Here is a 12,959-nt window from a genome sequence, read left to right as displayed (position 1 = left end):
TTAAGTTTTGTTTGTCTCAGATTTTGCACATTCTGTGTCCATTTGTATATCATGTAATTGGACAATATTTCACAAGATGCGTTGGTGCGATTCTACTGCGATAGGTTAATTGTGAATGGGGTCTACCTTCCTAAATACTTAAACTCCTTAAAAAAACCCAACTGTACATAACATACATGGATTTTGTCAAAGTATTTGGGGTGTTTACAAGGGTTAAGGAAATCCTTCTTACCGAGTATGCCCCGACAAGGTATGCTGCGTTTGCACGTTTCTTGGCATCGAATGTCGTGTAATGCACAATCTTCTTCTTTGCTAACGAGAAAGACTGAAATGAAAAAGACACAAACACAGATAATTTAATCATATTAATCTTATCTTAAATGATTTTACCCGCAAATTTTGTGTGGAATACAGTTTACGTTATAAAATGAGACCAAAACAATTTTATCATAACACTAATGTGGACGAAAACCCTTGACCCTTTAATTGAAAGGGAATTGCATTCAATTTTTTTTTTTTTAGACCTAATCGCATTGAATCCTTCAAAATCCTCTTTTACCAAAGTGGAGGAATTTGGAGGATTGAGGTTACATGAAAAAAGTGCGATACTGATTTCGTAGGATGCACTTTGTCAAGGTCTTGGGCCAGACTTGTGTTGTTTTTGCTCAGCCGTGCATGAATATAAGCCTGGATTATGCTTGAAATCCTCCATACTGCTCCAGGATGTCACTTGCCAAGCCTCAACATATTGACAGTCACTGCGACAGAATTTTGCAGGATTCAGGCAGTGGTCACCTCTCCACGGACCATATTCGAGAAATAATGCAGGAATTTGCAGGATTGAGGCTATATGCTATTTTTCCATAAGGCCAATTGGAAGATTTTGCAGGATTGAGGCTACATCCTAGCAAACTGGCCTAGAGCGTTAGGGTTAATAAATACATGTCTACCCCTTCATCAAATTTGCTATGGAAACCACTGTCATTTATCGCCAGTGACCTTGACCTCTGACCTACTGGAATCTCCCAACCTTTTTTTCAATGGGCAAATCATCCACCCAAGTTTCAAGACAATAAACCATGACAACAGAAAATTTTAATCCCGAAATGAACATGTAAACATCAGTCATCTTAGGCATTTGTAAGACCCCTCCCACTTAAGGACTTAAAGAGGGACAAAAACGATCCAGTTTTGCAAACTTGTAACAACACGTACCTTTAATTTCTTGTTGACTTTACAGCAGTATCTGTAGAGCTGACCGAGATTCAAGGGCCCAAAGTCTGCATAGAAGCTGTGACAAACAAGCAAAGAAAACAAATTGAGATGACAAACATGATTAATGAGTATGACAAATTGTGGCATGTTCAGGCATGTGTGTGAACAAGCAGCACTTGAACTTCATGATGCAACTGAACTTGTCAACATTCTGTGTTGTGGATATTTCAACTTAGCAACATGTACACATGAAGGCCTATAAAGTCATTACTGAATGTAGTTGACTCATGTTAGTACCTAATCCAATTCTGAACTTTGTATCGAGGGAAGTAAAGTGCTGTTTCCCCCCCCCCCCCCTGATTTGTACATGTTACGCTCGAACTATGGCATCGTCCCAACTATGGCATTGTCCCAACTACAGTTGGAATGATCCAAACTACATTTATAATGAAAGGTTTAAGGAAACACCAAAAGGCGATTTCGCCTTTTGCTACTTAAGTATTCACTTTCTTAGAGTTTAGGCACTCTCCTGAAGACGGTCAGAGCATACTGACCAGAACGTCGAGTTTATACCTCTGGTTCTTTTCAGAACCATTCTCTTAGTTGAGAAATTATTCGCACATGGTGTTTCCGCAAACCTTTCATTATTTAGTATCTCCACCATGCAAAGCCTCAAATCTTACTCAAACTACATTTAGTATCGTCCCAACCAGTGTTCTAGCCAGGGTGAAATTATAGCGTAGGGGTAATTTTGGTTCCGACGACTAATGCGAGCGCGGAGCGCGAAGCCCTTACGGCGTGGGGTCTGGGGCCCGCTTAAGGGCCCCGGAAAATTTTGGACTCTAGATGCTCTGTGGTGCAATCTGAGGCGATTCCTTGCCACTTTCCCCTGATTTTTTTTTAGCAGAAGTGTTTAAAATTATAAGAAATTTTGTTTTATTTGTTTCAATGATTAATACTCTTGCTCCTGTTAAGTTTCTTCTGTTTTCAAATTTTAGATTATGTTTACAATGTATAAGTTGTTCCAAGATCGATGCTTTCTAATGTTTAACCATTTTTAGTAGTTCCTCAATGTTTTATAAAAATTGGGATTTACTTTGTCAATATTAAGTGTGAGAACAAATCGCATGAACATTTCATATTTCAAGAAGCCTTGTGTTGTGTAGCGCTGCCGTAGTAGCAGTAGTTCCGATTTTAAATTTGTAAATAAAACCATCCGATCGGCAGGGAGAGAAATTGTAAAACCATGGAGGTCTCAGAAATAAAAAGTCGTCGGCGATTGCAATTTCAATATGCTACAACACAATGTGAAGGAGAAATCTCATTTTTGTTATGTTAAAAAATATAATTGTAGATAATGACGATGAGAAATAATCACCGGGAATTGCTTCCTATCCCGGCCGTGGCCGGCCCCGGCCGGCCCGGCGTGCGGGCGCGACGCGGGCCAGCCCACACCGGAAACGCCGACGAACTACGCGACCAAATTTCCCTCAGCATTTGAGTAAGCTACGCATTCGTGGAGCGCTAAAAAAGTTGTTTTGTTGCAATACTTGCTGATTGGTTTTGTCCTAAGAACAAACAGATCCGTTTTTACTACCAAACTTATTGAACTGTTATTATCAGCAACGAGTAGTGTCATGAGTGTAGTCAAAAATCCAAATTTTCGACAGCGACATTCTTCGAGAAGAATTCTTCACGCGCGGCCATCTTTGGGGACGGATCCATTGATATCGTAGGGGTGCTTAACCTTTCTTTGGACATCGTTTCTCGAATAAATCCTTTACGAAAATTATGTTCCGACGTAGAAGGACTTATTTTCCAACAGTTATATGTTTCGGACTTGATAAAAAGTATTATTTATAATTTCAAAACAGTTGAAATGCTTGTAAATATTGACCTTAGGAAAGCACACCCGATAGCGCAAAATGGTGTGGTCCACGTACGTCCGTACAGAGCGCTGTATCTACGCAGCACAAAACAGCACGTGCTTATTGCTGTCATAGCGAATGCGTGTGGCGCAGCATCACGGTAGGGGTATCGTACGGGGTACGTGCGGTGGGATCGTTGTTTATTTTTCGCTGTGTCGTATGGCCAGTGCGCAATGCTCAAAGTCGCTGCGCTTGTATACGAACAAACGGCAGATATTTTTTTTTCGCAACCAAAATTTATAGCGTAGCGGTAGCGTAGCAGCGCGATTTAAGCGTAGCGCTTATTTCCGAAAGCGTAGCGGGTGCTAGCGCTATTTGATGCCTGGCTAGAACACTGGTCCCAACTATTGTTAGGAATTCCCATAGAGCTATATTAAATTACTAGAGCGCTAACTCCTCATTCTTACGCGAGGAGATACTTTAAAGCCGTCCTGCACGCAGTCATGTTGAATTCATGCGCGTGCTTGTAGAACATAATGAAATTAGATGGAGTGAATTTTGAAAGTGTACTCTACATGCAACACGCAAGAACAACGCAGACAACTTAAGCGTGGCATGACGGTTCAAAAACATCACGGCAAAAATCCTCTGCGTCTGCCTTGTTTGCGAAAAAGCAAAATGAAACGCTCATTTACCGATGGTGCATTTCGGTTTGGGCACATCGGCTTCGACAACGCACTGTATAGAATACAATCGCAGATACACAAGTAGCCGTACAAAAGCCGTTCAAAATTGTGAGCTTTCCATAGGTTTGTGCACAAACGTGGATGCGCCCAGCAGGCATCACTTTGTTCATCAAGTCAGCGCTCGAGTAATTTAATACAGCTCTACGGGAATTCCCCAACTATTGTTGGGACCATTGCCGTAGCTGGGGCATAACATTAACAAAATATTGTGTTTTTAATACAAATGATTCTAAGTGCATCAGTATTGTAAAAAAAAACCAGAAAATAAGGAAGCTGTTTGTGTCTAGAAATGTTCTTTGTAAAAAAAAAAAACATGTAGTGTTTCTAAAGGCCTAGACAGTGGCTCAAAGACATACATGTATCATGTAGTTATTTATCTTTATTAAAATTAATTTTAACATCTGTGGACTTGGCCTACAACATGTACATTGTATTCTATATTTTAACGGCCGATGTCATGCACATGTAATAAATGCTGCCATAGTTGTCCACTCTGTCCGTGCTCAGTTCCCCTCACACACCCCATTCTGAACAACGCTGTGATTTCTGTGGTCAACAAAGTTTACACAAACAAACACTTGCACTCACTTCTCATACACCAGTTCATCTGCGATGTTGAAATAATGCGTGTTGATTGTACTTCTCGGCTTCGTCCTCAAGGTAGCAAAGTAGAATCGATCTGGAATAAAAAATTGTATGAAGGTTATGACGTGCCAAAAAACAATCTTTTGATTTGGAAACTTGAATACAACACACAGAACTACGACTCAAAAAATGGTTTTTAAGAGTTGTAATGAACCAATCATTGGTCAAATCAAAAGCCATGAGCCCTACCCACCTGTGGTTTGTATACATTTCTTACAGTGTGTGGGACCCCATTTTGAGGTCCCATAATCAACTGACCAAAAGAGGCAGGTTATCTAATGAGTAATGGACATGTAGGAAGGGTCCACTACAATTCAATTAAAAGTCACAAGTCATCTCATACATACAATGTATCATAAGTAACAGGGAATTTAACAATGACAAAGAAATGCCAGTCCGTTCATTTAAATAGTTTGACTTAAGCGTGAACGGCATACGATTTCAAAAACATACTGCATACTTGAGAAAGATAAGATTGGCAAAACATACAAATACTTGATTCAAATAACATGTCATTTGAATTTTACTTCTCCATGTATAGGCTTTTGAAACAGGGCAACATTATCATGAGGTGTTGTGTGTGCAACGCAACCAGCAGGGCTGAGATCAGGAGAAAATGAAAATTCCACCAAATAATCGGCAGTGGGCTAGGGGGGCTCGACAAGGGCCCCCAGAGCAACGCAGGGTCTATGGTACAATAGCTTTAAGGTAGCCCTTAAAATACACATTTCTTTGTTTTTTCCTTTGAACTTCAAAAAAGATTTTGAAATCAGAAAAAAGCCTGACAAAAATCCTGAAAAATCTAGAAAAATACTGACAAATCTCACCCCTAAAATAGTCATTGAGCAAATAAGCAAAAAATTTGGTTTTTTTTATGTGCATGACATGCACTGCACGTACTTGTTAAGGCACAAAATGACAGGCACTTTGAAGATAGAACTTTGAAAGTTTAAGATCATGACCTTCGTTCAGTAATTGCAAGTCCCATTATTAAATGTACGATTTAAACTAGCAACACAGCCTTGGCTATTTTAAACAGTTATAAAACTGTGGTTCATGGATTTTATGGTAACCTGGTCAAGTACTGTGAAAGACAGCACTCAAAATCTGTGCAAAATCTATTGTAATGAGCCACCCCACTTGCAACTGATTTCACAGAAGTGGGCAGAGGAAGTGATATTAGGTCAAATTTGTAGTTCTGGACCCTGACAATTATATTTTGGTTTAAGTTACCAGTTGGGAAAGAATGTGTTGTGTGACTTTGTATGACACTTTCAGGGCAAGGTCAATGGAGAGTCAATAGGGGTCATGACATTTTGTGAAGTATTTTCTTTTTTTGGAAAGATTTCCATATACGAAGTTCACTAATTTTCCTCTGTATTGACTAACAAGCCCCCAGATAGCAATTTCATGTCATCAAAGTCAATTTGAGCAGTGAGAAAATACAAGCATTTTCTTAGAAAACACTTAGAATTTTTCAGTCCAATCTCATAGGGTTTGTACACAGGGTGTTGAGTGAACTTTGCATATGGAATCTTTCCCTTTTTTCTTCTACATGGTTCTTAGTCCCGTCCTTAAAATGACCGACCATCACAAAGGTGAAAAAAAACAAGTGGAGTTAAGATACTTCACGCTTCATGGATTGGAAACAAACCTGAACCATGTATTATTACTCTTCCAGGTAGTGTACATTTTGTATATAAAAGAACTAAAGAGTAAAGAAGCATTTATTTGTTGTTTTTGTTTCCTATGTACCATTTCAACTTTGATATTGTTACAAAGCAATGACCAAAATGTTTGAAAATGACACGAAATGGAAATATTGAGCTTGTATGATTCTGATGCCACTCTGACAGTTTTATACAAAGTTTATGGGGAGTAGAGATATCTTCAAAGTGTTTTATAGCAACAAGAACATCTTCTTTGAACACAATTTGCACCGTCTGGCCATCATTGCGGAGCTCAGGCTGTACAGTACAGGCTGGCGTGGACATCAGGGAATTTTTTTTTACATTGGCTTATCTAGCACCCAGACCTATATTACTTAAACTCAATGGTTCTTGGGTCTGGAGTGCTGAATGGTACCACATACAATGTTGCAACCAATGAAAACTGCTGTGCAAATCCAAATGAATGGAAGTTTTCACTGGATGACACATACAATGTAGCAACCAATGAAATGTAACACATACAATGTAGCAACCAATGAAACTGTTGTGCAAATCCAAATGAATGGAAGTTTTCACTGGATGACACATACAATGTAGCAACCAATGAAATGTAACACATACAATGTAGCAACCAATGAAAACTGTTGTGCAAATCCAAATGAATGGATTTCACCAGATGATGTTTTCATCGGATGACCTGACCCTGTCCTTGCCTATGGTGAAAAAGTGGCCACAACACATTTTCATCTACACGCAACAATCTCACAAAAAATCAAATGGCAATTGAGTAGTTATGGCCCTGTTCCTACAGGCTGACAGGAGAACACGAAAATCCACTTTTATGTTATTGGACTCACTCAAGTAGTTTAGAGATGATTAAAAAGCAGTTTAGTGATGATTACGACCCAATCATGCCAACAGAAATGTTGTGGATAGAGGACAGAGGTTTGGATTTCTTAAGCAAAATTTTTGGGTAAAATGACGATATGCAGTCAACAACAAACCAAACATGAAAATAAAAATGGCCATCACCATAAACACCACTGGTGGTGCCAATTTTTCCATCATACGCTAGGCCGGTCATTGCACAAATGTTGAAAAGACATGAAATCTGGGACGGCGAAACATTTCCAACTTTTATAAGATGGAATTTTGCGTCGGGGTGATATAAATCAAATTAGGTTTTGCCCTTCACCGACGTTTTTTAACACTGTATACTCAGTGCGTTACCTCCCGAGTGAAGTTGGAAAAAATCACTCGGGTTGGACTCGAACCCACGACCTCCTGCTTTCTAGTGCAGATGTCTTACCACTCGACCACCGAGCTAACGGGATCGGTTGGCCGGTTCGAATCTGATGTACATAGCAGCGAGTACCGCATAAACTATTATAAGATGGAATTTTGCGTCGGGGTGATATAAATCAAATTAGGTTTTGCCCTTCACCGACGTTTTTTAACATTGTATACTCAGTGCGTTAACTCCCGAGTGAAGTTGGAAAAAATCACTCGGGTGGGACTCGAACCCACGACCTCCAACTTTGTTAATAAATGCTTTAAAAATGCACTTGACTCTCCATAGACTTTTTACACAACCAAAGAAGTGGCGTCTGGATGGGTCTATTCGTCCCAAAACACCAAATGGAAAAATTTTGTTTTTCATCATATATCATCTCAACGAAGGTCATTCATTGCAAAAATGATGGTAAGACATGAATCTTGGGAAAAAAATCCATACTCGATCACCACTTTTTTCAATTAATTTTCAAGCGCCAAAAGTTGCATCCTTTATGGTTATTCCCTCCACTTTCCCCCCTCTACTCTCACCCTCTCCTTTCCTTAATTTCTATTTATCAATCAGTCACTTAATACTTCATTGAGATTCGAACCTCGGACGCTTGCTTGATACACGAGACTCTTAACCGCTAGGCCGCGCACGATTGCTGTTGCAATTATCAATCTTTGGACGTATTTGAAGTATCCATTGAAATAAACTAAATATTCATGAGAAAATAAATATTCATATTGACGTAGTGCACTATCATTGGCCGGCTCATGCGACGTCATGGTTATCGATGTCATGCGTATAACGTACCGCTGTTCCAGACACTTCAATCAGTTTTGACCGGCTGCTTCAACTCAGATCTGCACTACATGTGCATCCAAAATGTGCTCTAAAAACATGTCCGCTGTTTCCTGGATTCCTCTTGGTTGAAATCACAAGGTGATGTGAAATTTTTTTTGTTTGGCAGCAGGTAAGTGGTGATCGGGTATGGATTTTTTCCCGAATCTTGGACTGAGAAATATTTCCAATTTTGTTAGAAAAATACTTTGACAATTTTCTTGACTCTCCATAGACTTTGAACACAATCGCGGAAGTGGCGTCAGGTTGCAACATTTTGTTCCCACCAAATATATTGCAACCTGACACAACTTTTTTCTTCATATATCATCTCAATTATTGCAAAAAAGATGATAAGACATGAATCTGGGACTGAAAAACATTTCCAATTTTGTTAAAAAATACTTTGAAAATGCACTCGACTCTCCATAGACTTTGTACACAATCCCGCAAGTGGCGTCAGGTTGCAACATTTTTTCCTGGGTCTTTACCTTTGATAATTTCAGATGCACTCAGCAGTTCACTTTCCTCCGCCATCATGGACGACAAAATGTTCATCATATTTTCCTGTCACCGACCAACTCCTAACCGAAGCAGGCAACAAGTTCTTAGCATGTGTCGGGCTTGGCCAACCTTCAAACCAAGTTTACGCCGCAAAAGTTTTATTTATCGGCCTCAGCTGTGTCTTTGGTGTGTCTCATCAACTGGTCAGCATCGGAGTGTCAGTGTATTTTAAATGAAATTCTGCGTAGGAATTCTTGTCAGGATTCTGAAGTTCTCATTTTTGTAAAGGCTTTTTTTCAGTATCAATGTTCTTCAATTAACCAAATGCTATAAGTACGATGATGCACTTTGCAAAACCACCTTCTTCATGACTCTTGAGATGTTGATGTTGAGACTTGACTTCGTCTTCAGTTCACTAGTTCAACTCGCTAAGTTCCACTTCCAATCAATCATGCCAAATCAACACAAATTATTCCAACGGTTGAAGAACCAGTTACGACAGCAAAACTACAGCTTCAACATGCCTTACTTTAAACCGTTGTTTACTAATAACAACTATGATCGGCAACTTTGAAAATAAGCCATTCCGGTTGCGGTTTCTAATGAGTTTATGTGGTCACGAGCCGCTGACAAGATGGGCAGAATCTGCAGGCGGCATTCTCTTTCTACATAGCTGTACACGGTCAATCCTGCGTGCTGTATACAGTACGTGTGTGTACACATAAGCTGCCGTGCAAGAGGCGGTGGATTTAACTCGCTTGTCGTTCAGAACAAACTTTTACTGAACACGAAATACAGCTCGTTGACACTTGTGACACTCGGCTACACGTTCGCACAACACATTCAGCATACCAAAAAGCACACCTAATTTTCAAAAAGATAAGGAATACTTCCCTAATTGCGAGGAATTTGGTGTGTGTTTACTTCGCGAGAATCTCCAGAACGGCCATGTTTGAACGTCGACTCCCTGACGATGACGTTTGCGCATGCGATTAATCAACCAATGAAATGACAGGGATAGCCGTAGTCAAGCAATATGTAAATTAGATCACGGGGGGGGGCGGAGGGTATATAGGTACAGCAGCTTTGGTCTGCTGTCTCGATTACGCAACGATTTGTCTTTCCCTGTAATCCAATTCGAATGATGCACTTTATTTGATTCGGCGGCGAGAGATATAATAATAAAAGTCAAGTGTCAAATACGGCGACAAATTCGTGTAGAAGGAAATTATGTATGTTAAGCCGGGCGCTTTAATACTTCGACGTTTACCCCGACTTTCCTCATGCAGTGTTGCCAAACTTCTTTCATTTGTAAAAACCTCTTTGTTGATAAACCTCAAATTCATTAATTCAGTGAAATACTGGTACTTTTACCATATTAATGCTTGCCGTTTATCCTCTGTGATCAATTTCGGTGTCATGAAATTTAATCCGACATTCAAAAACGGTGGCGTCAGCAAATCGGGCACAAATTCCCTAACTTGGCGCATTTGAATAAATCTCGGAAAATTCCAAATTAACATTTAAGTTGATAAATTCTGATAAACCATTATTATCTCAAGTTTCACTGTGCACTTCGAAATAATATCGGAAAATCACGAAGAAATTAAATTTTCTTCTAACTTTGTAAAAGTTATGAACAGTAGTGTCTAGAACTTGATGAAATTTCACTTTCCGTGAAATTTCAATTAAAAAAAGGTAGGCGCTACAGGCGAAAAATCAAAGTGCGCCACTTTAGGGGCCGCGCCACATTAGGGGTACATCAACAATGCACGACCGACGGCCTGAGAAAAGAGCGCCCTCATGGCAAAGCTGTGTGTAAATTATATCGGGAAATTTATCGTTAATGCTTTACAAAAAAAAACCCCACCAAAGTGAATAAAATGAATTTGAAATGAACAGGGGAAAAATATTATAACGGAGTGTCAGTACTAAAATGTAGGCTCGGTTCTTTTACGGGGGTGAGGGGGGGGGGGGGGGGGGGGGGGGGGGGCTTTAGGCCCCAAATTTCGTCTAACCCCTCCCCCTCAAAAGAAGAAGAAAAAAATGCCATAAAAAGTAGGTGGTGACGTGCGTCACATGCGAATTGTCGAAACCTCCTCCCCCCCAAAAAAAAATAGTTGTGAGAAGCTTTACATGGGGCATTAATATAGTGCGAATGGTCATGTTATCAGTACTGCCCATTGAAAATATGTTACGAATCCCCCAACTCCCCCCCCCCCCCCGAGAAAAAAGTGCCCGGAGAAAAAAAAACCGGTCTACATTGCAGCACACCCTACACAAATTTCTGGATCCTCCCGCCAAAATATAGGCCGTAGAACGGCGCCCGACTAAATGGATTTGGCCATTTCTGCCCATTGTAAAATAAAAAAAAAGACCCAACAAAAAATGATGCAACAAGTTCAATTTTTTTAACACTCGACAAAACCCTTGAAAGAGTGTGCATGATGAGAGCACGTTTAGAGGATATTTAATTTAATATCCACAGTCGCATTGAAACCGAAAGTACATTGTTTTTTTTTACTAATGATTTTCTTTTATTTAAAATATATTTCATCTCATATCAACTCAAATAATACATTGTGTATATATAACAATTTCCCATTAAAATCATAAGTCTAAATTATTACAATTATTACATTTGAAATTATTACAGTTGTGAATCCTCCTACGATTGATTTTGAACATCATTCCATCTATTCATTAATATTTTATGATTTTTAAATAAGTTTTTTTTTGGCTAAAAAGAAATAGCAACCTTGTTACTTTTTTTAGCAATGCTAATGTCCTTTTTAAAGGGCATGACATAAAATTTACTTGGGAACATATTTTGTGCAACTTTCTATTCCTATTAAATGTATGAAAAATATATTTGACATTCATTTTGTGTAATTATTTTTTGAAGAGTGCACTTCTTTAAACCTTTAAAATGTTCTATTACTGTACATTGAGACAATGCGAATCACCAAATGCAGAAAATTTACAACAAAATAGCCAAAATTCTGGCAACTTAATTTTGGTGCTGAAATAGCTGTACGACTGGGATTTCTGCCTAAAATTACATCATACATTTGCTCATGAATATGGAAATTTGTATTTACATAAAAACCTAAAAGGCACCATCATCCCCTTGAAAATAGCAAAATGAAAATTTGAAAAAAACAAAGAAGAAATAATTCGGACACAAATGTGCATCTTGTTGCATTAAAACAATTACATGAACATGGTGTTTCAAAAAAAGGAAACCCAAATTCAAAGAATGAGTATGGACAGACAATATGTTTACTGGATATATAACACGTATCATCTGAAAGCGTAATCTCTATGCTTTTCAATGATACTATGTTTAGGTTTTCTGAGTCATGCATCAGTGAGCATCATTGTCTTCAAAACTGGAAGCAAAAATGCAGTTGGTTCACTTTCATAAAAAAAAAGCACTGGGCACGGTGTGCCTATTGTTAGGAAAATGTCTGTGAAATGGCTTGAATGTTAATCCTCGGGAAACTGGCACATTGTTTTGAACGTGGCTTGGTCAAAACGAGAAATTCATGACAAACAATAAAAACCAGTTTTGAAACCAACCCGACTTGTTCTTTGGTTTCTTTTTATGCACTCGTGTCTTCTTCTTGAATACTTATTCTCGTGCACACCATGCCTATTGTGTTTGACATGAAAGTGAACCAACTGCAAATTTGCATCAAAATCTCATGACAGTGGCGCTTAGTGATGCATGACCCTGGAAATGTAAACAAGGTATCATTGAAAAGCATAGAGATTACGCTTTCAGATGATAACAGTTTAATAGCCAGTATTAACATTTAGTCTGTCCATACTGGTTCTTCAAAGTTGGGTTTCCTTTTTATTGAAACACCCTGTATAATACATAGGCTCAAAAAAAGGCATTCTTAGGTACTGCAATTTGTCACGCTTTGCTTGCAGTGTGTCCTCCATTGACCCCATCCAGAGAAACCACGCATGTGTGGCAGGGCCAAATTTATCTTGTATATTTTTCATGTATGTAGTGTATAGTATATAAGAGTAGCTCCCCTTTAGAACAAAAAGAAATCATTTTAGTTTTACTTAAGATCCCCACCCCCTTTCTTGGTAGTGTGTCCCCCTGGTTGTTTACTTTAGCCCACATGTTCCCCCAATATAAGCTGCCACATGGTCCAGCCACACTTTAGTTCAGCCA

The 12,959-nt window shown here is 39.0% G+C and overlaps 1 protein-coding gene across 10 annotated transcripts in view; it reads right to left on the bottom strand.

The window, feature by feature from the left end:
• LOC119722392 (dual specificity protein phosphatase CDC14AB-like) overlaps positions 1 to 9,752 on the bottom strand; it is a 52,571-nt gene extending 42,819 nt beyond the window's left edge. For all 10 annotated transcript variants that reach the window (XR_005270442.1, XR_005270443.1, XM_038192475.1 and 7 more), the window contains exons 1-4: positions 8,755 to 9,752; positions 4,418 to 4,508; positions 1,216 to 1,291; positions 233 to 325 (exon numbers count right to left, since the gene is read on the bottom strand). Coding sequence is in view for 8 of the 10 variants with exons in the window: in XM_038192475.1 (XP_038048403.1) it covers positions 233 to 325; positions 1,216 to 1,291; positions 4,418 to 4,508; positions 8,755 to 8,824 (330 nt within the window). In the remaining 2 variants the exon portion in view is untranslated. The remainder of the gene's footprint in view (positions 1 to 232; positions 326 to 1,215; positions 1,292 to 4,417; positions 4,509 to 8,754) is intronic.
• Between the last annotated feature and the right edge of the window lie 3,207 nt (positions 9,753 to 12,959).

Source organism: Patiria miniata, unplaced genomic scaffold (genome assembly GCF_015706575.1).
Source record: "Patiria miniata isolate m_02_andy unplaced genomic scaffold, ASM1570657v1 HiC_scaffold_15, whole genome shotgun sequence".
Classification (NCBI taxonomy): Eukaryota; Metazoa; Echinodermata; class Asteroidea; order Valvatida; family Asterinidae; genus Patiria; species Patiria miniata.
The sequence above is the reverse complement of the archived record's forward strand: the minus strand, read 5'-3'. Positions and strand labels throughout refer to the sequence as shown.